We start from the raw sequence: 27,844 nt of genomic DNA, 5'->3' as shown, positions 1-27,844 counted from the left end.
TGAATTTATACCACAGCGTGAGACGTCCTCACCTTACAAAGAGCTCCATCTGGGAAGGTAGACACACACTCAGACAGGAGTTTAAGGTTAAATACACAGATCATACAGGATGCTGCTTTGTGGTCCCTGAAGTGCGTGTGCAGTCTTTCTATGTGTTGCGCTTCTTACGTGTGCATCTCCTGCTCCAGCTACACCACAGAGAGGGTGAAAAACTGTCTGTTGTAATTTAAATAAACCACACTGATCTGTTTCAATCTGTTTATTCATCATCGAGTAATATCAGCGATATATCTTCTATGAGACATTTAGGTCATGCAAAGTTTTAACTCTGCCTGGTGTCAGGGGAAAAAGGAAGCCTTTTACGCACAAAGTCCACAATGAAAAGATTTATAGGACAAAGCACTGCATTTGCAAACATTTTACACTCAAAGGCTTTAGGTAAGCTGTTTTCTTCTTTGCATATAATGTAAAGTAGCTGCAGACGCTTTCCATTAAACTTCTGCGTGTCCGCTTTAAGCTGCATCTGCTGTTTAAAATGCACCCAACAATAACGAGGCATCGTCCCGTGAATCTGCTGCTCACACAGACATGCCGTGGGCTCTGCAAGGCGGCACGCCGGCCAGTGGGGCGAAGGGAGGCGGGTTGGCCTTCTCTGCTGAAGAGCAAAACGACGATCCTCCCTGGGAGAGCAGGACAAGGGAAAAGAGACATTAACCACAGACTTCACAGCTTCTGAGTGAAAACTCACACTTTTCAAATAAATTATTAGTTTTATAACCCGTTATGTTATAAAAAAGAAAACAGCTGAAGCACTGTAGAGCCTACCCGGTCCCTTTTGATGCATTTGAGTTTAAAACCCCGACTCGAGGCCCCCTTTTTCACGGGCCTTCACAGACAGCTCGTTGTTTCAGTCGAACTGTTGTTTAAGATCAAACCTGCAGAAGCCTTGTTAATTGTTCTGATGGAACATTCAGCATTATTGGTTGTAAACACGTGGGTTTATTTTATTAAGATGCAGCCAATAAATTGCTCCGATGTGGGTGGTCAACAGAGCTGCGGTTCGTGGAAAACACTAGGTTTCTGGATTAGAAAGGGCCCGTGAAGATTTAAAACAGAGCTTTGGCTTCCCCTGATTGTTTTCCACCTAAACACTTGTGTGTGGCCTTCTCAAAAAAAAAAAAAAAAAGAATTTCCTCATTTATTTTAAACTTATAATCTCCTTCATACTAGCTAACTAACACTTCTCCAAGCATAATTAACAGACCGAAACCCCACGGGGTACTAAAAAAACTGAACGCAGTGCTGTGTTTTAAATGTGAACAAACAAGATTTGCATCTGGATTTGGATCGATCAGAACCACAACTCATGCAAATCAAAGCACACTTCTTTTTGAAATGTGCTGCTGGAAACGATGTGACATTACTGTGGTTGTCACTAAACACTTGCAGGTTCACCTCTGAGTGTGTTCCTGTCAGAACCAGAACTAGATGCTATTATTACATCATCTTAGCCATGATCTTTGAGCTCTTTTGGGGTACACTACATTCAAAACAAACTTGTATCTGTAGTGAAAATCACAGCATGACCTTTAAAAAACATTCATACTGAACAGGAATTTATTGCTGTAGCCACAATGAACGAATGCCAACATGCAAAGAAACAAGAAACACTACTGCCTGCACTGGGCCTCAGTGAAGGATGCAGATCTGTGAATGACTGTAAGAATAGTTTTTCAGGTAAAAGTTTAAAAGCGGTCTTTGATATCTCAGCAGCCGATCCTGTAAAATCTTCAACTTGTTTTTGTGACACATCTGTCAGATGTTTGGTTGGATTGAGATGTAAAGAATTTCCTCTGACTTTTTTCTTTTTCCTCAAAGCAAGCAACACTACCACTGGACTCCAGAGCAGTGGAGATGTGTTCTCTGGAGTGACGATTCGTGCTTCTCTGCCTGGCAATCTGATGGATGAGCCTGGCTTTGGCAGTTGCCATGAGAATGGTCCAAGACATTTTGGAGAATTTCATTTTCCCAAGTTTGTGAGAAAAGTTTGGGGATGGTCCCTTCCTGTTCCAATATGACTGCACACCAGTGCGCAAAGCAAGGTCCATAAAGACATGGATGAGCGAGTTTGGTGAGTCCTGACCTCAACCCAGTAGAGCACCTTCGGGAAGAATTAGAGCTTAGACTGTGATCCAGGCCTCCGACATCAGTGTCTGACCTTAAATGGTCAAAAACTCCCACAAACACACTCTGAAACCTTGTGGAAAGTCTTCCCAGAAGAGTTGAAGCTGTTATAGACGTCACTCGAGTTCATATGCGTTTGAAGGCAGATAAGCAAATACTTTTGGAATATAGTGTAACATCCACATGAAGGCCAGGACAAGCATGGTTTCCTGGCAGAATCTGTTTGCCCAGATCATCACACTTCCTCTGATGCCCTCGTTGGTTCACCGGCTGTCCTTCTGGATCCACTTTTGCTCATCATATCCACAATACTCCACAAGGCCTGCCATTTTTGACGTCCTCTGACTCCCCCTGGAAAAGTCTCTTAGATCCTTACATTTTCCCAATTTTCCAGCTTCTACCGCCTCACCTTCTAAATTTATTCCTTTGCTGACTGATGTATATCTCACCCCCTAACAGGTACTATCATGACAAGAAAATCACTTCACCTATGAGTGTTTTAGTATTGTGGCTGATAAGTTACACCATGGTCTCCAAAGTCCATCATAAAGAAACACTGAAAAATTCTGCATGAAATCATTTTGTGTGACACTTTGAAACCACAATTAGCTTTAAAGGAATTTTTAATATAGGGAGGAAACAGAGAGGTTTGCTGGCCAGTCGAGAAGTTTACACGAGAAACAGTTTAGACTTCACACAGCCACTATATATTTGTAATTGTATCTCTGTGTGTTGGCGTGTGTGTGTGTGAGAGAGACGGTGTTGACCTCACATTGACTGGGTGGAGCTGGTGTGCTGTGTGTATATTGGCGTCCATCAGCAGAGGAGCTGTTGGGGAAGATGCTGTTTTCTCAGAGGGATCAGCCACAGGGCTGCTGCTCCACTGAGGCAAAGAAAGGGAAACACACACACATGATATTAGGTAAGTGCAAAGAAGGGGAAAAAATCAGTTGATATTGGGACACCAAATATTGATATTTTATTAAATAAATTAAAATATACTGGGAATAGTACGAACACGTACACCATCCTGAGATAACTTACAGTAAATCCACTAAACTGATAAACCATCCAACACTGGGCACACTTATCTTGACTGTGGCGGAGGTGTGGTCCCTGGGTCAGCTGCAGGGGAGGGGTGGTACAGTGAGCTCAAGGAGCAGTGCCAGGGAGGTTGGAGCGACAGGTGGACATGATCTAACTAATCAGGTTTCCCCCTTTTTATAGTGAGGTTGGAGATCAGAGACGGGATAGCGCGAGACAGCTGGAACGCTAGCGGACGCTTGTGCCGAACCAGGGAAACAGTGTTCGTGTGCAAAATCAATAAAAACGATTAAGCAACACGGGAACAGTGTGTCGGGTCTCTACAAAATCTCTCTCTCTGGCTGTCAAGGTTGCTTGACTCAGCGGCCGTATTCTGGTTTCAGGGTAGCAGGACAGCAGATATGTGATTTTTGATGATTTATCTCAGGGAACTGTTCTATTATTGGAAACAGATTGCATATAATTGCCAACTTGACCCCATTCATTAGCAAACTGACATCAGACTGACTGCATCTTATCTTATGCATCAACAATGTCTTCTGTGGAAACTGTCACTGAACATGATATATTGAAGGAAGTGAAAAACATTTGTCTTTGATTTGTTCTTGTTCTTATCTCTCAAAGTGAAAACAACACCGATGTGATGAAGCTGCAACATAACGCTTCTGAAAAAATTTTTTTTTCTAAGCTTTGATTTTAGTTTGGTGGGAAAAGTCTTTTGAACTGATAAACGTTACCGATGGACTGAGGTTTAGCGGATCAGAGACAGCTCTGTTAGCCTCTGCTGATAGAACCGCCTGCCAAGCAGTCTCAGGAACATTGTTATTGCATCACTCTCCTTGTATTTAACTTTTATGAGAGACCATTCAAGACATGCATGAGAGGTAAGGGAGAGTTTATTATGCAGACAAATCAATGCTCTTGTACACCACAGTGTCAATGCAACACGTGGTCTGACTACAATTTTCTGGCTGCACAGCAATCAGGTGTCCGCTTCATGCGGGACTCAGTCGTCAGGTCCTGCGCGGACCAACTGTGTGGGGTGATGGAGCACCTCTTCAACCTGAGCCTGAGGTTGGGAAGAGTCCCACAGCTCTGGAAAACCTCCTGTGTTGTACCAGTGCCAAAGACTTCACGCCCCAAGGACCTCAACAGCTACAGGCCGGTGGCTCTGACATCCCACCTGATGAAGACCCTGGAGCGGTTGGTCCTGGCTCAGCTTCGGCGCCTAACAAGCTCATCACTGGACCCACTTCAGTTTGCCTACCAGCCTGGCATTGGAGTGGATGATGCCGTCATTCACCTCCTACATCGTTCCCTCGCTCACCTGGAGACCGCTGGAAGCACTGTGAGAATCATGTTCTTTGATTTCTCCAGTGCCTTCAACACCATTCTTCCCTCGGTTCTGAAGGACAAGCTGGAGAACTCTGGAGTGGACCATCACCTCACTACCTGGATTTTGGACTACCTCACCGACCGACCACAGTATGTGAGGACTCAGGGCTGTGTGTCGGACAGGGTCGTCTGCAGTACGGGGGCCCCACAGGGAACGGTTCTGGCTCCGTTCCTCTTCACCATCTACACTGCAGACTTCTCCCACAATTCCACCCAGTGCTTCCTGCAGAAGTTCTCTGATGACTCTGCAATAGTCGGCCTCATCACTGATGGGGACGACAAGGAGTACAGAGGACTGACTCAAGACTTTGTGGACTGGTGCCAGCTGAACTACCTCCAGATCAATGCCAGTAAAACCAAGGAGCTGGTGGTAGACTTCCGCAGGCACAAGCATTCTCCACTGCAACCACTGAACATCCAGGGTATGGACATTGAGGCTGTGGACAGTTACAGGTACCTTGGTGTTCATCTGAACAACAGACTGGACTGGACTCATAATTCAGACGCCCTCTACAGGAAAGGGCAGAGCAGGCTGTACCTGCTGCGGAGACTCAGGTCGTTTGGGGTGGAGGGCCCACTCCTGAAGAAATTCTATGACTCTGTGGTGGCTTCTGCTATCTTTTATGGTGTGGTCTGCTGGGGCGGCAGCATCTCTGCTGGGGACAGGAAGAGACTGAACAGGGTGGAGGTGGTGAGTGACAGGAGAACGGCGGCTAAGCTGTCATCCCTGTTGGACAACGTCTCCCACCCCATGCAGCAGACTGTGACAGCACTGAGCAGCTCCTTCAGTGGGAGACTGCGGCACCCACGGTGTGGGACGGAGAGATTTCGCAGGTCTTTCCTCCCCACTGCTGTCAGACTCCACAACAAAGACTTTAACTGAACAAACACACACATCCACACATGTGCAATAACACTAAGTGCAATAATCTTTTCTGGCATCGTTGTATTTTTACTCAGTTGTATATAGCATTCGTATTCTATTTTTATCTTATTGTATATTTTTATTCTATTTTATTCTACTGTATATAGTATATTATTTTATTCTATTCTGTACAGCTGTGTACTGTATTTATTCTTATTGTATTCTAATTTTTGCGTCATAACTTTTGCACTGTCCACTTCCTGCTGTGACAAAACAAATTTCCCATGTGTGGGACTAATAAAGGTTATCTTATCTTATCTTATCTAGCACTTTTATTTCTTGCCTCTCATCCCGCACGTCCCAAATTTTGATTGGTTCTAGTTTTCAACAGTTAGCGCTGCAATTCAGACACATTTCCTAAAGTTTTTCTTTAATGCAGAGGTTGTTACAACAATAAATAAGGCTGTCATCTGGGGTCAGCCTGATCTCACTGCCCACACAACAGGGAAGAGCATGAGTCACCACAAAGCTGGCACGCTCCAGTGGAAACTTCAACAAAGAAAAAGAAATGCAGCTACAATAAGATGACGAAACTACTTATGAATGAGTAAAGCCAGTGCGAGAGTTTTTCTCTTTTAAACAGGAGAGAATGATCTTGAAGCGAGGAGCACATGTGAGTATTACAATGTGCTGCCCGTGATTCAAAATGTGATGGAGTCTGCATGATTTGTGTGATTTTCTTTTTTTAATATTAGAAAAACCATAATATCAAACCACCTTTCATCATTAATAACATACTTTTTGACACTTATTTATTTTATTGGGATCTTTTTATCCGTGTACAGAAAGTGAGGTAGGGAGGTCAGGAGTGGGAAGGCTGTATTCTGTGGTTGGATGTAATCACTTCTTACAGTCAAGGCACGCAAAGAGATGAGAGACAGACTTTATGGCTGTTTGGCTTGGCTTTAAGATGCTGCACTTCATGCAGTCAGAATTATTTTTCCATTTTCACAGTGTTGAGTTTAGTCTGACTCAGTGTTGAATGACCAGTATCTAGGGAATTTGTAAAAGTGAGACGGTTTTATTTTATATTTGGGAGGGAATCATTTTTGGCCTTTTGAACAACTGCACTAGGCTACTGCATACTGTGCAGCAGGAACGTGAGAGCAGATGGTGCTATGATCCACGCTCGCTTTCCAGTGTTTTCCTTCTCCTGTTATCCTTTTTCCTTTCTGTTTTGCTCTCTCTGCACTGGTGAGGGGTAAAGACGAAACATTAATCTCTCCCCTACAGTATACATGCCTGCTATCTTGCTATTTACGCTAAAGTCTTGCAACTGTTGCTGGCTGTTTTATGTTTCCAAATGGAAAATTTAAAAATTAAACATTTTTAAAAATCTGAGCAGAGCAACTGAAGCGACAGGACAACATTGGCTGAGATATGACAGAGTAATAAATACATTAGAGGGTTACCTTAGCCTGAAATATCTGCTAGCAATCAACCGCCATCTTCGAAGGAGGACATAATGGGCAAATTTCTCCCTTAACTTTATTTAGACACCCCTCCCCACACCTTGCAGGCAACACTTTTTTTTAGACGTTTTATTTGAATCAAGGTCTCCTCAATGAATGTAGGTGTCATTATGTGTCCACCTGTAGTTGAAACAACAATCTGTGAGAAAGTCACACGGGTGTGAAATTTTGACGGTTGTTATTTTTTAAAATCGTTTTTATCATTAACTTGGTTTCCCTGGGTCTTTTCCCGTGTGTGATGAATAAATCGTAATTTTTTGGGTACCGGTACTGGCTTTATTTTGTTGTATTTATCCGTGACACCTTAAAGGCCGGTCATGTCGGACATAAACCGGTCCGTGGTGCAAAAAGGTGAGTTTGACGTCTGATGTCAGTTTGCTGCCTGCTCTACAGGTCATAAATCAACTAGTGCAGCTTTAAAATCCACCACATTTTGTGTTGTTGCACTTTTTTGTTCAAGGTAGTTTGTGTAAATACATGCACACAGATCACAATCTACTACAATTAATTGTGGTGTGCCACAGGGTTCAGTCCCGGGACCTCTGCTCTTTATTTTCTTTCTCCTTCCTCTCTGCAGTATTTTCAGGAAATATAACATTTAGGTTCACTGTTATGTAGATGACACACAGGTTGCTGTGAATGTCTTACCAACTCTCTAATGCTGCCCAGCACTGCTGTGGTGAGTATTCCTGTGAAGAAGGCCACGAGGTTGAGGCCGGCGAGGGTCCAAATTAAAATGTACACTGTAAAGACTTCCTCACAGCTTTCTACTCCAACAAATTCATAGTAGTTGCTGAGGTAGCCTCCACTGCATAACAAAGCCACAGAGCAGGTTAGTTCCAATGATTTGTAAGACAAAACACATAAAAGTCGGATGATCAGGATATTTGTGACTGAAGTTCAGACTTTCAGCTTTAACTGAAGGGGTTAAAGCCTTATGGTGTCGCTGAGCTGCTCAATCCAATCCAATTCATTTTAACAATGATTTGGTCACTCCCATCTCTCTGTCTTGTAGGTTTATTTAGTTTTTTAATGATGACCTAACTTATCTCTGCTGACAACTCATTGGATGTCGAGCTCTCCACTGAACAGCAACCAAATGGAATTTCAAGAATTTGAATCAACTTCAGATGTTTGCTGATTTTGTCATGAATTAATAAGGAAACAGGCTTCACCTGACCATAAACCTGCTCGTCACACAACTATGTGATTACTTTTGGGCATTTCACAATGGGGACTGTACAAAAACGACTATAATGCATAAAGAGTTAATGCAGTACTTTGGTTAAACCCCTTGAATTAAAGCTGCAAATTTACACTTTAATAGTTTGATTTAAAGTCCACTGTGATGGTGAACAGAGAAAATGCAAAAAAAGGTGTTTTTGCCCCAAAACGTATGGATGTATATGAACGTGTCTATCATTTTGTTCAATCTGTGATCACATATGACATAGATTACTGAATACTAATGATTAAATGTCTCACTTGGCGCAGTCATACAGGTCGCAGCAGTAACAGGTTCCACTTCTTACCGTCATGGTACAAGACTCCTTTAGACTCCAACACGACACCTGGGCAGCGAACCACAAGCTCACAAACATACAGACAACACAACTGGAGGTTTATCCTGCACATTCGAATCTATCCAGACTGGTTGTGACTATGTATCTGAATTAGTCACAGGATAATGTTTTCCTTCAGCGTGTCTCTACTCACAGAAGTGTAGAAATTCTCATAGATGTAGCAGTTGCCGCTGCTGTAATACTGACATCTCCCTGCTTTCAGTGGCCGCATGTCCTGGCAAAAGTTAACATGAGAAACAATCCACAACATTTCACCCAGAACCATTCAAATCAATCTTTATTCGGTGCAAACAGTGGTAAGTTTGAAGTCGAATAAAACGGTCTCTTCCAAAATTCACTCAGTCCGATTTGAAACTGTAACACGAGGTCAGCATGGTCCTTTATTATTGCTTCACAGTCTTCAGTTAACTGTGCAGCCATCTGCTGAGGTTACAAGCAAGTGTAGGTATCTCACCATATTTAAGGCAATGCAGACGCCGTCGATCACCAAGCACACAGAAGAGACGACGATCCCGAAACTGAGAAAGACAATGGCAGCGGTCAGCTGGAGGAGAAGCAAAGGTGAAAACACAAATGAGAGCGCTATAATGTAAGATTTGTGCCAGATGAAAGGCTGGAGGGAAGCCTGACAGGAATGCAGAGAAAAGCTGAGGAAAAGTTTTTTTCTTTCTCTCCAACACATAAGCGTTTTTTCATGTGGATCATGTATCGTAGGTGTGAAGCTATTAGGTTTCCTCACAAAGCACTTAAAACCGTGTTTTTTGAAAAACCGAACTCTGAGAGGCGTAAAATATTATGAAAGACATTTTTTTAAAGGTGGAACCTGTTAATTATATAAACAGTACTGTGCAAAAGTCTTGAGCCAAACTTAATTTCTTTATATTTTGCCAGGAAAATGGGAAATAGCTGCATCGATTTACTGAAACATTTGGAAACAGACGTGGAAATACAGCATATGAGGCAAAAACAGCATGTGGATAATTCCAATGAGCTTTTGAAGTCAGTCTTTGGTATGACCACCTTTATTCTTAACACAGGCTGAACTCTCTCAGGCAGCTTTCTTGTCATTTCTTTAAGCAGTCTTCAGGAACAGTTCTCCAGGCTTGTTGAAGGACATTCAAAGCTCTTCTTTGGATGTTGGCAGCCTTTTGTTCTGTTCTCTGTCAAGATGATCCCACTCTGCTTCAGTGATGTTGAGCTGTGGGTTCTGTGGAGGCCAGTCCATGACTGATGGTGTTCCACTGTGTGCTTTTTCTATCCAAGTATGATTTTACTATTTTCTCCACCATGTTTAACAGATGGCTGTAGACACTCACTTTTGTACCTCTTCTGACTTTTTCTTGAAGATGATTTGGACCAGAAATTTCAAACTTCCACTGAGATCATTACTGCCAAGGCTTCAGTGAACAGTGGACGGATCAGCTTAAGGTCTCTCAGGTCATGTGTCAGCTCTTTGCTGGATTTTCTTTTCCCTATTTCTTAAAAACACGATTTTCAGATAGTTGTTTTTAGACCTGCCACTTCTTCTTTTGTCCTCCACTTGTCTGTTTAAGGCTGTCAAACTGTGTTTATCTTTGGCATTTTTCACCGATTCAACGCAAAATAGGATCAAATGATGTTTCTGTTTCTGTGGCGGCTCACCAGCTAAGATGATATGATCAAAATCCAAACTGGACCAAATCCAAGCAGAGTGAAAGTCGTCAACGCCTTTTTTCTCTTTGTTGACAGGATAAGCTGCTGGTTTTCACATAACCTAGAAGTGTTTTGAAAGCTTCCTTTGATATATCGTAAAGTGTGGGTGATGAATACTTAAACTGAAAGAAACCAGAAAAACATCTATTGTCTGTTTCACATTATTTCTCCTCATTTGAGTAGTAAAGTCTAGGTCATGTGACGATATTCACATTATTTTGCCTTTTTTTAAACCAACTTTTGTGCTACACTCAGTTTTTTAATGGTGTTTTTCACAGTTTAGGATTTTTTATATTAGAATTTCTATCAGAGAAACACACACAAGTTCAAATAACTGCAGACAAAACCAGGATTAGCTCACTCTACACCCATTGGATAAAGGCAGATCAGTGCCGCTTTCCTAAAAAAATACATTTTTTTTTCTTTTTACTTACTGAAAACAGCCCAATGACAGTGTCTTATAATTGGTTACATTGTTACTGTAAAATAATGTGCTGTCACTAGTGAGACGTCTTCAGAGCTTTTTGTTTTAATGTACGTGTTGCATTTATTCCTATTAAAGAGACGCAGGGAGGGCTGAACATACCAGCTGCCTGCGGTTTTCTTCCAGCCAGAGTCCCAGAAGTCCCAGGAAGGATCCAAGGGTGAGCTGAAGAAATCATCCAAAGGACCAAATTTAAAAGCATACGGTTTGTTACAAACCAAACAGATGCAAAGAGTTTAAAATGATCAATCAATATATATAAATCAATACAGCCGTCCATAATTAATTTCACACTCAGATGAAGGTTACCAAATCTGCACCGAGTGAGGCAAAACCTTTGGCTACTGCAGCTTGAGATGCTTTCCTGTTCCTCCTGACAACTTTTTACATTTCTTTAGTCGTATCAACCAGATGTCTCACTAAATAAAATCAAATATGATTTTTTTTTTTAAAAAACAGCTTACAATAACTCCAGATGCATAGCCAGTCACATTCAGGCTCTCTGTTCGGGTCGTTGTGTAGACCCCCAGCACCACTAGCAGCAGGGACAGACTGAGCATGCCCAGCACCAGCCGTAGAGCTCGCCTGACCTTCACCATGATGTCTGCCAGCCAGCAAACAAAGAAATAAACATAGTTTCAGTCATATTAAAACGTTACAGTGCCGGTTCAAATCTCGACAGCTGCCCAACTTAGTTTATTTTGTTTATCTGGATTTCATTTATTTGACTTTTATTGCGAAAACTATTACCCAACCACAGACACCCATCTTGTTTAGTTCACATGCCATGAAATATTTACAGCTCAATAAAATGAGGCATGGAAATGGACTTGAATCCACGGTTTCTGAACACTGGACAAAGAAACCATGAAAGCGCGCACAATATCAGTTCCTTGTTTATGTGACATTAAAAGCACAGGAGCAGTGAGATTCATCTCCTCCCGTGACCTTCACACTTTATGGACATGATTACAACACCACCATCAGTTTTACTGACAGCCTTTATCACTGAGCTTCTGTGAAAACCCCAAACTGTGCTGCAACAAATAACACTTCACCTGCCTTATCAAAAACGTGATTGGATTAAAAGCAACAAAACAATTAAGTAAACTGGATCCAAGGGGATTTGAATTATTATGATCAGTCAAGTTTAATACTCCTGTCCCATCCAGCTGTGATGCCACCACCGCTCTCTTACCTGTTGCTCGGCTCTGTGGGCTCCGTTTGTCCCGACCCGGTGCTGTTCCCTGAATCCAGACCATAAATCCTCCTTTGAAACACAGATTTCCCTCCGACAGCTTCTGATGAATGCAAACAGCCGTTCACTTGAACAGTCGTTTGAGCTGCACAAGCATCAGCTGCATGAGTGTAGCAGCTCAACTTCAGTGAGAGAGGAGAGCTCCTGCGTCCGATGCGTTCAAGCACGGTCGGAACCGTGAACTTCAGCTGGAAAGTCACTTGACAGTTAAATTAGGTAATAACACTGGGACCCTTTACAATCCCGAGTTGTAAATCAAATAAAAGCACGTGGCTGCCCGAGAGCTGGTGCATGTCTAATGTATTAATGTCACATATTTTCTTTGCACGCGTAGGCGTGGTTTTATTAACTATGTGTACATTTTGCGCTCATACAAAACTTACTGCGGTAAAGTGAGCCGTCATTTGTGAGCCGCGGTCAAGCCAGCCGCCTCCTATCCGCCGCATAAATTTCCTTGCGCTTTTACACCAGTCTTTACGGTAGCGCCATTTCGCTTTATATCCTGATTGAAAGCCTAGACTCGCGCACACATGCACGCGCGTGAACAGTCACATGCACGCGCGCACACAAATTACAATGGAACAGCCCAATACAGCCATCGTGACAGTCTGGTTGCATATTCAAAAATTCATTAAAAATCATTCTTAAAAGTTGATGCCAAGCTTTCAACACAATCCTCTTCTCGGACACCTACTTTACCTCTGGGCCAGTTTTTACCCAGATTTACTGTAATATTACTCAGAAATCACAGTAAACTCATATTCAGTGCAATACAGTCAATGCACTACAATTATGTTTATTTCAAAAATTCATTAAAAGTCATCCTGAATAGTTGATGTACAACTTTCAACACATCCCCCCTCTGGGACACCTACTGTACCTGTGTGCCAAGTTTCATCCAGATTTACTGTAGAACTCCTCAGAAATGAATGGAAACATTTATTCAATTCAATACAGCCAATACACTACAATTATGGAAATTTCAAAAATTCATTAAAAATCACCCATAATAGTTGAGGTCCAACTTTCAACACTTTCTTACTCTGGGCGTCCTACCGTACCTCTGGGCCAAGTTACATCTCAATTCACTGTAATCTTTATCAAAAATTGAAAGAACAATTATATGTCAATGCTGGATGTGTGTCCTTTCAAAGTGACACTAAATAACAGAACTCAGGCACATCAGGGAATAATCCAAAAGGCGGATTTATTAAACAAAAACAACATACAAAATATCTCTAACCCATACTACATAACCTAAAAAGAAACAAAGGGACACTTAGAAGCACAAGGAAACAATACTGAAAGGGCAAGAGACACAGTCCAAACACAATCCACAACTAAAATGCCAAAAGAACAAGTCATCCCACATAGCAGACGGGTCTTGCCTGGATCTGGTGTCAAGCCGGCACTGCTGGCTGACTTCTGGCATGGTAAGATGGCACTGTTTATGTGATGGCATGCCACATTTGGCCTGATTGGGTGAATGTGACATGTTGTATAGAGCACTTTGAGTAATATGGGTGAGTAAAAAAGTGCTGTATAAGAATCAGTCCATTCACTGTCTGAACAGAGTTTCGTCATGTTACTTTTGCACTATTATGTTCCAGCACATGTTGTTATTATTACATGGCTTACATGGCTAAGGTACACATTAGGCTGACATCTGGGGCCAGAGCTGAAACTGTTCTGGGCCAGCACAGGGCCAGCAGTGTGTCTGCAACTGGCCTTGTGCTGGCTCATGTGTGGGCCACCTCTGGTAAACCAGATCTGGGCCACCATAGGGCCGTCATTCTTTGCGGTACGCAGGCCATGTGTAAGCACATTGTGTGGGACAGATCCAGGCCATAACAATTTTGCTATGTGGGAGAAATTATGTAAAAATAGAAACATCATAAAAATGAAAATGAACATAAAGTAAAATGTACTGAAAAGAACATCAGTATGGCCATCATTATTTGCTTGGAAAGTCTAAAGTTCCATGGCTTTGAACAGCCAGAGAACGCAATGCCCAGCTTAGAATGACTAAAAGTAACTTCTTTTAACATTCTGTCATTCTGCTTCTATATCAAAAATCCACTAAAAATAGTCATTTGAAAAAAAATATTCGCCACTTTTCATCAGTTTGGGTTCCTCTGTTTATAGCAATTTTTAGAAAAGAACCCAATACCTTTGTCACTATACAGTTGTACAGTGAGATACAGAGCATCTCCTACTCATTGCAAACATGCTGGGAGGGTGGCTCTATCCGCCTTAGTGCAGCTGCTGTACCATACTGTGATGCAGTAAGTTAGTAGGCTCTCAATGGGCGAGTGGTGGAAGGGTGAGCTGTAGTCCACAAAGAGCATTCTGGCGTAGCTCTGCCGCTGTTCTAGGTGACTCAGCACCGAGTGGAGGGTGATGGCATCTTCTGTGAATCTGTTTGCACGGTATGCAAACTGGTGGGGGTCGAATTCTGGGGGGAGGTAATCCTTGGTGTGCTGAAGGACTAGTTTCATGATTACCGGTGTGAGGGCCACAGGGCAATAATAGTTCAGGCTGGTGATGGGAGACTTCTTTGGTACTGGGATGATTGTGGCTGATTTTAGACAGGATGGGATGGCTGCTTCATCCAGTGAGAGGTTGAAGATTCTGGTGGAGATGAGGGTGAGCTGGTGGGCACATGGTCTTAGCACTTTACCACGTATTCCGTCTGGACGCCTTCCTGGGGTTCACTGCTAGGAACACTCATCTGACATCGTGCTCCGTTACAGTGAATGGAGCGGTGCAGGAACCAGGTGAGGATGAGGATGGGAGCAGGGCTGAGGCAGATGAATGCTGCTGTTGTGGTGTTTCAAAGCGGGCAAAGAAGCTGTTTATGTCCTCTTCTAGCTGCACACTCAGGTTTTCTGTTTTCACAGTTCTGCCTCTGTGGTTTATGATGTCTATTATTCCATGCCATGTGTTGTTGCTGGACAGGTGGGACCCCTTTTCAGGTCAGCTCGAGCAGACCTGTACAGAGCTCTGTCAACAGACCTACAGGGAGTGCAGAATTATTAGGCAAGTTGTATTTTTGAGGAATAATTTTATTATTGAACAACAACCATGTTCTCAATGAACCCAAAAGACTCATTAATATCAAAGCTGAATGTTTTTGGAAGTAGTTTTTTTTATTTTTTTTATTTTTTAGTTATTTTAGGGGGATATCTGTGTGTGCAGGTGACTATTACTGTGCATAATTATTAGGCAACTTCACAAAAAACAAATATATACCCATTTCAATTATTTATTTTTACCAGTGAAACCAATATAACATCTCCACATTCACAAATATACATCTCAGAATCAGAATCAGAATCAGAATCGTGTTTATTGGCCAAGTACAGTGGGGCAAAAAAGTATTTAGTCAGCCACCGATTGTGCAAGTTCCCCCACCTAAAATGATGACAGAGGTCAGTAATTTGCACCAGAGGTACACTTCAACTGTGAGAGACAGAATGTGAAAAAAAAAAAAATCCATGAATCCACATGGTAGGATTTGTAAAGAATTTATTCGTAAATCAGGGTGGAAAATAAGTATTTGGTCAATAACAAAAATACAACTCAATACTTTGTAACATAACCTTTGTTGGCAATAACAGAGGTCAAACGTTTACTATAGGTCTTTACCAGGTTTGCACACACAGTAGCTGGTATTTTGGCCCTTTCCTCCATGCAGATCTTCTCGAGAGCAGTGATGTTTTGGGGCTGTCGCCGAGCAACACGGACTTTCAACTCCCGCCACAGATTTTCTATGGGGTTGAGGTCTGGAGACTGGCTAGGCCACTCCAGGACTTTCAAATGCTTCTTATGGAGCCACTCCTTTGTTGCCCGGGCGGTGTGTTTTGGATCATTGTCATGTTGGAAGACCCAGCCTCGTTTCATCTTCAAAGTTCTCACTGATGGAAGGAGGTTTTGGCTCAAAATCTCACGATACATGGCCCCATTCATTCTGTCCTTAACACGGATCAGTCGTCCTGTCCCCTTGGCAGAAAAACAGCCCCATAGCATGATGTTTCCACCCCCATGCTTCACAGTAGGTATGGTGTTCTTGGGATGCAACTGAGTATTCTTCTTCCTCCAAACACGACGAGTTGAGTTTATACCAAAAAGTTCTACTTTGGTTTCATCTGACCACATGACATTCTCCCAATCCTCTGCTGTATCATCCATGTGCTCTCTGGCAAACTTCAGACGGGCCTGGACATGCACTGGCTTCAGCAGCGGAACACGTCTGGCACTGCGGGATTTGATTCCCTGCCGTTGTAGTGTGTTACTGATGGTGACCTTTGTTACTTTGGTCCCAGCTCTCTGCAGGTCATTCACCAGGTCCCCCCGTGTGGTTCTGGGATCTTTGCTCACTGTTCTCATGATCATTTTGACCCCACGGGATGAGATCTTGCGTGGAGCCCCAGATCGAGGGAGATTATCAGTGGTCTTGTATGTCTTCCATTTTCTGATGATTGCTCCCACAGTTGATTTTTTCACACCAAGCTGCTTGCCTATTGTAGATTCACTCTTCCCAGTCTGGTGCAGGTCTACAATACTTTTCCTGGTGTCCTTCGAAAGCTCTTTGGTCTTGGCCATGGTGGAGTTTGGAGTCTGACTGTTTGAGGCTGTGGACAGGTGTCTTTTATACAGATGATGAGTTCAAACAGGTGCCATTCATACAGGTAACGAGTGGGGGACAGAAAAGCTTCTTACAGAAGACGTTACAGGTCTGTGAGAGCCAGAGATTTTCCTTGTTTGAGGTGACCAAATACTTATTTTCCACCCTAATTTACGAATAAATTCTTTACAAATCCTACCATGTGGATTCATGGATTTTTTTTTCACATTCTGTCTCTCACAGTTGAAGTGTACCTCTGGTGCAAATTACTGACCTCTGTCATCATTTTAAGTGGGGGAACTTGCACAATCGGTGGCTGACTAAATACTTTTTTGCCCCACTGTATATGTGCAGACACATACAGGGAATTTGGTTCCGGTAGATGGTGGCTCTCAAGCACAGCAATGTAAATCTCACACACACACACACACACACACACACACACACACACACACACACACACACACACACACACACACACACAAGTGTCTATATATACACATTACACATACATACACAAAGCTATGTAAACCAACTATAAATAACGAATCTAACCTTATATACATAAAATACAGAAATGAATGAGGTGGAATGAATACTACAAAATGTACATAAGGTGCAGTTGCAGTCTGGCAGTGGGAGCAGTGTGACAGGTCAACTGTTAAGAAGGGAGATGGCGAGGGGAAAGAAACTGTTCCTGTGTCGGGTGGTCCTGGTCTGCAGGCTTCTGTACCGTCTGCTAGAGGGCAGCAGATCAAAAAGTCTGTGTGCAGGGTGTGAGGGGTCTGCGATGATTTTCCCTGCCCGTTTCCTGGTTCTTGAGAGGTACAGATCCTGGATGGAGGGCAGGGGGGGCGCTGATGATCCTTTCTGCTGCCCGTACAGTCCGCTGCAGTCTGCTCCTGTCCTGTTTAGTGGCTGCTCCATACCAGACTGTGATGGAGGAGCACAGGACAGACTCAATGACCGCAGTGTAGAACTGGATCAGCAGCTCCTGTGGAAGACTGTACTTCCCCAGTTGTCTCAGGAAGTACATCCTCTGCTGGGTCTTTTTGAGGATGGAGTTGATGTTGGTCTCCCACTTCAGGTCCTGGGAGATGGTTGTACCCAGGAACTTGAAGATCTTCACAGTCGACACAGGGCTGTCTGATATGGTGAGGGGGAGCAGAGTTGAGGGATGTCTCCTGAAGTCCACTGTCATCTCTACAGTCTTAAGAGTGTTCAGCTCCAGATTGTGCTGACTGCACCAGAGTACCAGCCGCTCAACTTCCTGCCGGTATGCAGACTCATCACCATCTTGAATGAGGCCAATGACAGTGGTGTCATCTGCAAACTTTAGGAGTTTGACAGCAGAGTTATTGGAGGTGCAGTCGTTAGTGTAGAGGGAGAACAGTAGTGGTGAGAGGACACATCCTTGAGGGCACCAATACTGAGGGACCGGGTTTCAGAGGTGATCTCCCCCAGCTTCACTTGTTGCTTTCTGTCTGTCAGGAAGCTGGTGATCCACTGACAGGTAGCTGGTGACACGCTGAGCTGGGAGAGTTTGGAGGAAAGAAGTTCAGGCACAATGGTGTTAAAAGCCGAACTAAAGTCCACAAACAGGACCCTGGCATAAGTTCCCGGGCAGTCAAGGTGTTGCAGGATGTAATGCAGCCCCGTGTTCACTGCATCATCCACTGACCTGTTTGCCCGGTAGGCAAACTGCAGAGGGTCCAGCTGGTGGCCTGTAATGTCTTTCAGATGGGCTAACACCAGTCGTTCGAAGGATTTCATGACCACAGACGTCAAGGCGACAGGTCTGTAGTCATCCAGTCCTGTGATGGTGGGTTTCTTGGGAACAGGGATGATGGTGGAGCGTTTGAAGCAGGAGGGAACTTCACACAGCTCCAGGGATCTGTTGAAGATGCGAGTAAAGATGGGAGCCAGCTGTTCAGCACAGGTTTTGAGGCAGGAGGGTGAGACGCCATCTGGTCCGGGGGCTTTCCTGGGCTTCTGTTTCTGGAATAGTCGGCTCACATCCTGAGTGTGTATTCTTAGTTTCAGGGAGGAGGAAAGGGGGGTGAGAGGTGTGGTGGAGGTCATTGAGTCTGGGTTGGAGAGGGTGGTGGTGGTCGTTGAGTCTGGATTGGGGAGGGTGGGGGTGGTCGTTGAGTCTTGATTGGGGAGGGGCAGGGTGAAGGGGGGAGAGGTGGAAGGTGTGTTGGGGGTCAATGTCTGAAGCAATGTCCCTGGGGAGGGGAGGGTGGGGCATGGGAGTCTGTCCGTCTCAAACCTGCAATAGAAAGTGTTTAACTCGTTGGCCAGGTCTTTGTTTGCTTCAATAGTGGGTGGGGGGCGTCTGTAGCTGGTGATTTCCTGCAGGCCCCTCCACACTGACGCAGGGTCGTTGGCTGAGAGCCGTTCTTCCAGCTTCTGGGAGTAGATCCTTTTAGCTGCTTTGATCTCCTTGGTCAGTGTGTTCCTGGCTTGCTTGTACAGGACCCTGTCACCACTTCTGTAAGCGTCCTCCTTGGCCTTGCGAAGATGTTGGAGTTTAGGAGTGAACCATGGTTTATTGTTGTTGTATGTGCAAAAGGTCTTTGTTGGCACACACACGTCTTCACAGAAACTGATGTATGATGTCACAGTGTCCGTGAGCTCATCTAGGTCAAAACAGTCCTGCAGTTCCTGCTTTGCTGTGTTAGTCCACTTCTTCACAGTTTTGACTACAGGCTTGGCACGTTTGAGTTTTTGCCTATAAACTGGAATAAGATGGACCATGCAGTGATCAGAATGTCCCAAAGCTGCCCGGGGCACAGAGCGATAGGCATCTTTTAGAGTGGTGTAGCAGTGATCCAGTATGATGTTGTCCCTGGTGGGGCAGTCTATATGCTGTCTGTATTTAGGGAGTTCGTAGTTTAGGTTTGCTCTGTTAAAATCCCCAAGAATAATTGTAAAGGAATCCGGGAATTTCCTCTCCAGGGTAGTAATCTGGTCAGCCAGCTCGCACAGTGCGTTGTTCGCGTTGGCCTGTGGAGGGATGTAAACTCCGACCAGCATGAAGGAAGAAAACTCCCGCGGTGAATAAAAAGGTTTACAGTTGATGAGAAAACTTTCCAAGTGTAGGCTGCAGTGTTTCTGTAACACTGTGACATCAGTACACCAACCTTCATTAATGTAGAAGCAGACTCCACCACCCTTTGTTTTCCCTGAGAGCTCTGTTTCGCGGTCCGCCCGGTGAAGTTGGAAGCCCGGCAGATTTAAGACAGCGTCTGGGACTCGCTCACTGAGCCAGGTTTCAGTGAAGCAGAGGGCAGCAGAGCGTGCAAAGTCCTTGTTAGTCCGGTTTAAGAGCAGTAATTCGTCGACTTTGTTTGGAAGAGAGCGGAGATTCGCGAGGTGAATGGAGGGGAGTGCCGTGCGGAATCCTCGCCGACATTCAAAAACAAAACAACAACAAATCAGCGACCAATATAGCCACCTTTCTTTGCAAGGACACTCAAAAGCCTGCCATCCATGGATTCTGTCAGTGTTTTGATCTGTTCACCATCAACATTGCGTGCAGCAGCAACCACAGCCTCCCAGACACTGTTTAGAGAGGTGTACTGTTTTCCCTCCTTGTAAATCTCACATTTGATGATGGACCACAGGTTCTCAATGGGGTTCAGATCAGGTGAACAAGGAGGCCATGTCATTAGTTTTTCTTCTTTTATACCCTTTCTTGCCAGCCACGCTGTGGAGTACTTGGACGCGTGTGATGGAGCATTGTCCTGCATGAAAATCATGTTTTTCTTGAAGGATGCAGACTTCTTCCTGTACCACTGCTTGAAGAAGGTGTCTTCCAGAAACCGGCAGTAGGACTGGGAGTTGAGCTTGACTCCATCCTCAACCCGAAAAGGCCCCACAAGTTCATCTTTAATGATACCAGCCCAAACCAGTACTCCACCTCCACCTTGCTGGCGTCTGAGTCGGACTGGAGCTCTCTGCCCTTTACCAATCCAGCCACAGGCCCATCCATCTGGCCCATCAAGACTCACTCTCATTTCATCAGTCCATAAAACCTTAGAAAAATCAGTCTTGAGATATTTCTTGGCCCAGTCTTGACGTTTCAGCTTGTGTGTCTTGTTCAGTGGTGGTCGTCTTTCAGCCTTTCTTGCACTGAACATAAGTTCCCTGCAATTTCTGAAGAATATTACAGTAAATCTGGCTGAAACTTGGCCCAGACGTACAGCAGGTTTCCCGGAGGAGGGATGTGTTAAAAGTTGGACCTCAACTACTCAGGATGATTTTTAATGAATTTCTGAAATTTCCATAATTGTAGTTTATTGGCCAACTGCATTGGATACAAGTACCCTTTAATTTCTGAGGAATTCTACAGTAAATCTGGCTGAAACCTGGCACACAGGTACAGTAGGTGTCCCAGAGGGGGGATGTGTTGAAAGTTGTACATCAACTACTCAGGATGATTTTTAATGAATTTCTGAAAATTGACGCAATTGTAGTGCATTGGCTGTATTAGATTGAATAAATGTTTCCATTAATTTCTGAGGAATTCTACAGTAAATCTGGATGAAACTTGGCACACAGGTACAGTAGGTGTCCCAGAGGGGGGATGTGTTGAAAGTTGTACATCAACTACTCAGGATGATTTTTAATGAATTTTTGAAAATTGACATAATTCTATTGTATTGACTGTATTGAATTGAATATAAGTTTCCTTTAATTTCTGATGAATTCTACAGTAAATCGGGCTGAAACCTGGCACACAGGTACAGTAGGTGTCCCAGAGGGGGGATGTGTTGAAAGTTGTACATCAACTACTCAGGATGATTTTTAATGAATTTTTGAAATAAACATAATTGTAGTGCATTGACTGTATTGCACTGAATATGAGTTTACTGTGATTTCTGAGTAATATTACAGTAAATCTGGGTAAAAACTGGCCCAGAGGTAAAGTAGGTGTCCGAGAAGAGGATTGTGTTGAAAGCTTGGCATCAACTTTTAAGAATGATTTTTAATGAATTTTTGAATATGCAACCAGACTGTCACGATGGCTGTATTGGGCTGTTCCATTGTAATTTGTGTGCGCGCGTGTGTGTTACTGTTCACGCGCGTGCATGTGTGCGCGAGTCTAGGCTTTCAATCAGGATATAAAGCGAAAAGGCGCTACCGTAAAGACTGGTGTAAAAGCGCAAGGAAATTTATGCGGCGGATAGGAGGCGGCTGGCTTGACCGCGGCTCACAAATGACGGCTCACTTTACCGCGGTCAAAAACTTTGAGGTGAGGAGGTATTTTGTCATTTTTATAGATCAGAGCAATTATATGTGTTGTTGTATTAAAAAGTCACACATTATTAGTCCTTTAAAATCTATCATCTGCTTTTAAATAGCAAGCTAAAGCCATGCGCTGGCTAGCTTGGTGCTGAATGGATGATCGAGCATGCATCAGGATTTAAAATGAAGAGCAGTTCAGAGTGAGTTTGATATCGATGTGGTTCAGTTTTGTTCTCACGTTTACAGTGGCGTGCTCACTATTGCGCAGGGTACCTGTTGGAAAATCTTGCACAGAAAGACTGCGGGTCTTTTAAAAGATGTGGGGGGCTTATGGTCTTTTTTAATCATATCAATCATACAGCCATTTAAATACAACCACAGAGTGTGGAATCAGTGTTTAAAATCCATGGTTTAAATACAAGGTAATTAATTCGTATTTCTAAATTTATTGATCTCTGTATCTTAAAATATATATATATAAAAAGTTCTACTTAAAATCAGAAGTTACCCGTTTTGAGTCATAGCCCTGGAGGAAAGATTACGTCAATGAACAACAGTTTGTCTTTTAATTAGGCCAATAAGCTTTTAATACTAGATTTTAACTGGGGATTCCTCTTCAAGACAGGACAGTAGATTTGCTGCTGAACCAATAAAGAGCCTGACCTGTCTGCTGATGTGGTCCTTTCAGGTTCATAATCCTAAACTAACTTTCAAAAAAAATGATCACAAACAAGGTGACATCTGACTGACAAATCAAGGAATCTCTGTATGTATATGCACTAATTGTGATTGCAGAGTTTTTACTCACTCTGATGAGCAGCAGTCTCATACTTGGGGTCCTATTGAACCTCACAGATAGCACACTCTTCCTTGACCTCATTATGATGTCTTCAGTTCAGATACTTCTGTGTGGAGTTTGCATACTTCCCTCTGTGTCTGCACAGGTTCTCCCCGAGTACCCCGACTTCCTGCCACAGTCTAAAGACATGCATGTTAGGTTAATTGCTGATTATAAGTTGGTCATACTTGTAAGTGTGAGCATGACTGATTGCCTCTCCTTGTTAGCTCATAATAGACTGCTGAGTTGTCCAGAATGTACCCCGCCTCTCACCTAGTAACGCCTGGGATAGGCTCCAGTCCCCCACCGACCTGAGTTTGATTAGCGGTGGTTAAAGAAATCCCAGCAGTTAGCTGGATATAGGAAACAAACGTATTTTATGGAGATGTCACATGAGGTGACATAAGGAGGTAAAAGCAGTATCTTAAGTGATTTAAAGACCTTCTAGTGTTGACATCAGACAAAGCTCCAGCTTCACCTCAAATTCTTTAAACATGTAATCCTTCAGGAGCATTTGTCTGCTTGCTTTTAAATTTTGAGTTGAGAAGAGGATGGGAAAGGAACTATATGATTTCACTGCTTCTCTTCATTTGCGTGTTTGCACTGGTGTATTGGAGGTTGTATAGTCATATGTTAAACATAGTCCATCTTTGTTTGGTAAACGTTATCTGCGTTTAGTTGTTGGAGGCTTGTGAAAGGCGTTTGCAGCTGTAAAACATGCATTCAGAACACAGAAAAATCTTTCTGACAGAGGTATATACACCAATCATTTATAGCATTATAAGCGCCTGCCTAATATTGTGGCAGCCCCCATTTTGCTGCCAAAACAGCACTGAGCCATTGAGGCATGGACTCCACTGAAGGCGTGCTGTGGTATCTGGCACCAAGATGTTAACAACAGAACCTTTAAGTTCTGTAAGTCATGAGGTGAGGCCTCCACAGATCAGACTTGTTTTTCCAGCACATCCCACAGTTCCTCGATTGCATTGAGGAACTGTGGAATTTGGAGGCCAAGTCAACACCTCAAACTCATTGTTGTGCTTCTAGAGGCCACAGCTATCAGGGAGTACCGTTTCCATGAATCAGTGTACGCAGTCTGCAACAATATTGGTGGTGTGTGTCAAGTTATCATCCACATGGATGGCAGGTCCTGAGGTTTCCTAGCAAAACTGTGCTTGAAGCATCACACTGGCTCTTGCTTTTTTCCCATAGCGCATCCTGGTGCCAGGTGATCTCCAGGTGAGCAACACATGCACCAGCCATCCACGTAAAGTAAAGGAAAACGTGATTCATTAGACCAGACCACCTTCTTCCACTCCTCCTTGGTCCAGTTCTGATTCTCACAGGCTCATTGTTCATGCTTTTGGCAGTAGAAAGGAGTCAGTATGGGCATCCTGACCGGTCTGAAGCTACACAGCCCACTACACAACAAAATGTGTATTCTGACTGTGTTCCATCAAAACCAGCATTAACTTTTTCAGCAGTTTAGCAGTAGGTTATCTGTTGGTTCGGGCGACCCTGTCGATGGTTCACCACTATCCTTTCCTTGGACCACTTTTGAAGGATACTTAGCACTGCAGACCGGGAACACCCCACAAGAGCTGCAGTTATGGGGATGCTCTCACGTAGTTGTCTAGCTCCCACAATTTGGCCCTTGTCAAACTCGCTCAAATCCTTACACTCGCCCATTTTTCCTTCTTCCAACACATCAACTTTGAAGACAAAGTGTTTACTCACTGATCTATCCCAACCACCGTCAGGTGCCGTGTTGAAGAGATGATTAGTGTAATTCATGACAGTGGTCATAATGACCTGATTGGTGTGTATTTAATCTCTTGGTGAAAAACTGACAGTTTCTGCACACCTTGCTGCACAAAATGATCCTTGAAATTGTTGCTCTGTGACCTAAGTATACACTTTACTGATCAGTATATGGGTCTAAATGGAAGGTTCACAGCTCCCGGAATATGTAGGCTACAGATTTTTATAGTTTCTTCTTGGTTATTGCAGAGATCTATAAAAAAAAAACAATCACAAACACAGTTTAGCAAAAATATCAAACAGCTTCTTGCTTATCCCTTATTTATTTATTTATTTATTTATTTATTTATAGTCCAATCCTGGTACCTGAACATTTTTAAACACGTCTTTAGTTAAATGTATAAACAATGAAATTCAACCAAGACCTGACAACTGGCCCTTCAGCTGATCCTACTGTTGGGTAGTGGGGTGAGCTACAGTGGGGTGGCTGTAGCTCAGGTGGCAGAAGGTCGGTGGTTCGATCCCAGGCTGCCTCCTGGCTGCATGCCAAATATCCTTGGGCAAGATACTAACCCCATGTTTGCCTACCGGTGGTGGTCAGAGGGCCCGGTGGCGCCAGTGTCCGGCAGCCTTGCCTCTGTCAGTGCGCCCCAGGGCAGCTGTGGCTACAATGTAGCTTGCCAATGTGTGTGTGCCTTAACAATGGCTGTCAGGAAGCCATTGTTAAGGAAGTGAAACAGGGAGGTCAGGAGAGAGGCATAACAGTGAGTGTTTACGACTGTTGAACTGGGGTTGCATTTCAGCCAGTAGTGTTGGTAATCTCACCAAAATAGGTGTAATTATGAACTCAGAAAATACCATCATGTTTTGATCCACTATTCAGTACCACATGGAAAACATCTAGTTGACAAAAAACATATTGGACTCACTCATTGTAAGACCATCAGTCATGGATGGGCCTCCCCAGAGCCCGAACCTCAACATTATTGAGGCAATGTGGGATCATTTTAACCGAGAACACTACACACAGGCAGCCAACATCCAAAGAAGAGATTTGAATGTCCTTCAAGAAGCCTGCAGAACTATTCCTGAAGACTGCTTAAAGAAATTAAAAGAAAGTTTGCCTAAGAGAGTTCAGAATGTGTTGAGAAATAAAGGTTGACTTTTAAACTCGCTAGAACTGTACTAATTCTGTTTTTGTCTTATATACTGTTTTTTCAAATGTATTTTCTTGAGAAATATAAAAAATGGGAGCGCCTCAAGACTTTTACACAGTATTTTAAATATACTTCTTAAGATTTAATTATTTTATGTTACCATAAAGTATTGAGGACATTCAGTATTTCAAAGATTAAACTTTTTCCTGCAAAATGAGAAAGTGAAGCAGAGACTAGTCAGTGTGCGGTTCCTTTGGGACGTGGATAATTCCTGGTAAACAGTGCCCTCTTCTGTCTCTATGGAGACAAGACACATGCTAAACCTGCTAGCATTGGCGCTAGCATCACCCAGCTGTTTCATCCATTTTGTTTAGCCTAGCTAAGCTGCGTGTATTTACAGTGCGGCAGAGATGGATGACGGCGACGAGCCAGGTTTAGTCCTCTCTCACAATACTTCGTCGGGCTCCAAGTCGGGTGGGGACAAGATGTTTTCCCTGAAGAAGTGGAATGCTGTAGCTATGTGGAGCTGGGACGTTGAGTGTGACACTTGTGCCATTTGCCGAGTACAAGTAATGGGTGAGTCCAAGGAGCTAACGGAGCTAACTTGGCTACTTGTACCTTTAAAACCCGAACGGCCCGGCGTGTGGAGGTACTCTAACATTGTTCTTCATTTTCAGATGCGTGTCTACGATGCCAGGCGGAAAATAAACAGGAGGACTGTGTTGGTAAGACCCTGCCAGCACTGACATATTTATTAGCAGCACAGACACTCGGCAGGTTAATCTATAGAAAAAAGGGGGAAGAAAGAAGAAGCTAACAGTAGCTAGTTGGAGCTGTTAGACAAACTCGTTGAGCCAGGCAAAATACAAGATAATAACCTTTTACTTCTTTCTTTTAAAATATAAAGCAGAGATTTTATATGACAATTTATTAGCATTTTGATATAAATATAAGGTATCAAAGGGCACCTAATCTAATCCTTGGGGTGCTATTTTTGCATGGTAAATGCCTTTAATGAATAGGACTGTCGTGTTTTGTTTTTAGCTTATTGTAAATGGTTTTTCAATATGTGCCACTTATGCTCTGCCTTTGTGTTTCAGTTGTGTGGGGAGAATGCAACCACTCCTTCCATAACTGCTGCATGTCCCTGTGGGTGAAGCAGAACAACCGCTGCCCCCTCTGCCAGCAGGACTGGGTGGTTCAGAGAATCGGCAAATAAGCTGCACATCCAGGTGGATTACACCTGCGTGCACCCCAAAGCGGTGACAGACTTGGCAGTGATCACTGCAGAGCCTTGTGCGGAGCCGCTGACACCGCAGTTGTCCTCCTGCTTATTGATTGCATGTTTTCAGTAGTCCCGGTACCAGAGGAAGGACAAAATGAAAGCTGCACAGACTGGTTACTCATGGAGCCCTGAAGAAGATGGATGAAATATGTTGAATTGTTTGGTCACTTGTTAGCTTTACATTGGTGTCTGTGGTGGTGTTTGGCACACCTTGAATATGTGACCCTTTTCTCTTCTTTAAAAAAAAAAAAAAAGACTGAAGATCTGTAATATGTGGGGGGTTTTCAGTAAGAAGTTTGAATAAACTCTGTATGATATGATATGACTCACTGAACACTTTATTAGGTTTAGATGCTTGTTATCATCATCATATCTAGGCATGTAGGTGTAGTCTGTGATCTACAGAAATTCAAACAGCATCAGAATGAGGAAGAAAGGTGAAGTGATTTTGAATGTCTCATGATTATTGGTGGCAAACAAGGTAATCTGAGTATTTCACAAAATGCTAATATTCTGGGAAGATTTCTTGATGTCAGAGGAGTTTGGTCAGACTGCAGAGTATGCAGAAGAGCATCTCTGAATGCAGGTGCTGAACCTTAAAGCAGATGGGCTACAGCGGCAGAAGACCACCACCACCTTCTGTCAGCTAAGAACAGGAAGCTGAGGCTCCAGTTCAAACTGGGTGATGACAAAATGTTGGGGGAAAAAAAGTCCCCTGTTCAGATGAGTCTCAATTTCTGCTGCGAACATTCAGATGGTAGGGTTAGAATTTGGTATAAATTATAAACTGTATTCATCCAGTTTTTCATGCTATTCTGTCCATAAAGTAAAAGAGGAAACAGAAAATCCAGTCATGTATAATCTGAGGTTTTAAAAAAATTATATT

The 27,844-nt window shown here is 43.4% G+C and overlaps 2 protein-coding genes across 4 annotated transcripts; one reads left to right on the top strand and one right to left on the bottom strand.

Annotated features, from left to right (window-relative positions):
- Window positions 1–244: 244 nt before the first annotated feature.
- Window positions 245–26,400, bottom strand: LOC146559432 (transmembrane protein 255B). Of its 2 annotated transcripts, none has more exons than XM_085245370.1 (11): window positions 26,292–26,400; window positions 22,726–22,895; window positions 11,978–12,080; window positions 11,244–11,383; window positions 10,882–10,944; window positions 9,058–9,147; window positions 8,737–8,817; window positions 8,506–8,591; window positions 7,669–7,828; window positions 2,957–3,067; window positions 245–680 (listed from the first exon to the last, which is right to left on the bottom strand). In XM_085245370.1, exons 2-11 carry the CDS (start codon window positions 22,795–22,797, stop codon window positions 579–581), a joined length of 1,008 nt encoding a protein of 335 aa, XP_085101496.1. In that variant the 5' UTR covers window positions 22,798–22,895; window positions 26,292–26,400; the 3' UTR covers window positions 245–578. The 2 variants fall into 2 exon arrangements, with proteins under 2 accessions (XP_085101496.1, XP_085101497.1); XM_085245371.1 differs by having other exon boundaries at window positions 11,978–12,077.
- On the top strand, window positions 21,907–27,278 carry rnf7 (ring finger protein 7). Of its 2 annotated transcripts, none has more exons than XM_085245373.1 (4): window positions 21,907–21,924; window positions 26,074–26,249; window positions 26,351–26,398; window positions 26,774–27,278. In XM_085245373.1, the coding sequence occupies exons 2-4, from the start codon at window positions 26,084–26,086 to the stop codon at window positions 26,890–26,892; spliced, it is 333 nt and encodes a 110-aa protein (XP_085101499.1). In that variant the 5' UTR covers window positions 21,907–21,924; window positions 26,074–26,083; the 3' UTR covers window positions 26,893–27,278. The 2 variants fall into 2 exon arrangements, with proteins under 2 accessions (XP_085101499.1, XP_085101498.1); XM_085245372.1 differs by lacking the exon at window positions 21,907–21,924 and adding an exon at window positions 22,059–22,117.
- The last annotated feature ends 566 nt before the right edge of the window (window positions 27,279–27,844 follow it).

Source organism: Mchenga conophoros, linkage group LG14 (genome assembly GCF_057382185.1).
Source record: "Mchenga conophoros isolate Kocher_MC1m ecotype Shallow Benthic linkage group LG14, M_conophoros_male_GT1.1, whole genome shotgun sequence".
Classification (NCBI taxonomy): Eukaryota; Metazoa; Chordata; class Actinopteri; order Cichliformes; family Cichlidae; genus Mchenga; species Mchenga conophoros.
The sequence above is the reverse complement of the archived record's forward strand: the minus strand, read 5'-3'. Positions and strand labels throughout refer to the sequence as shown.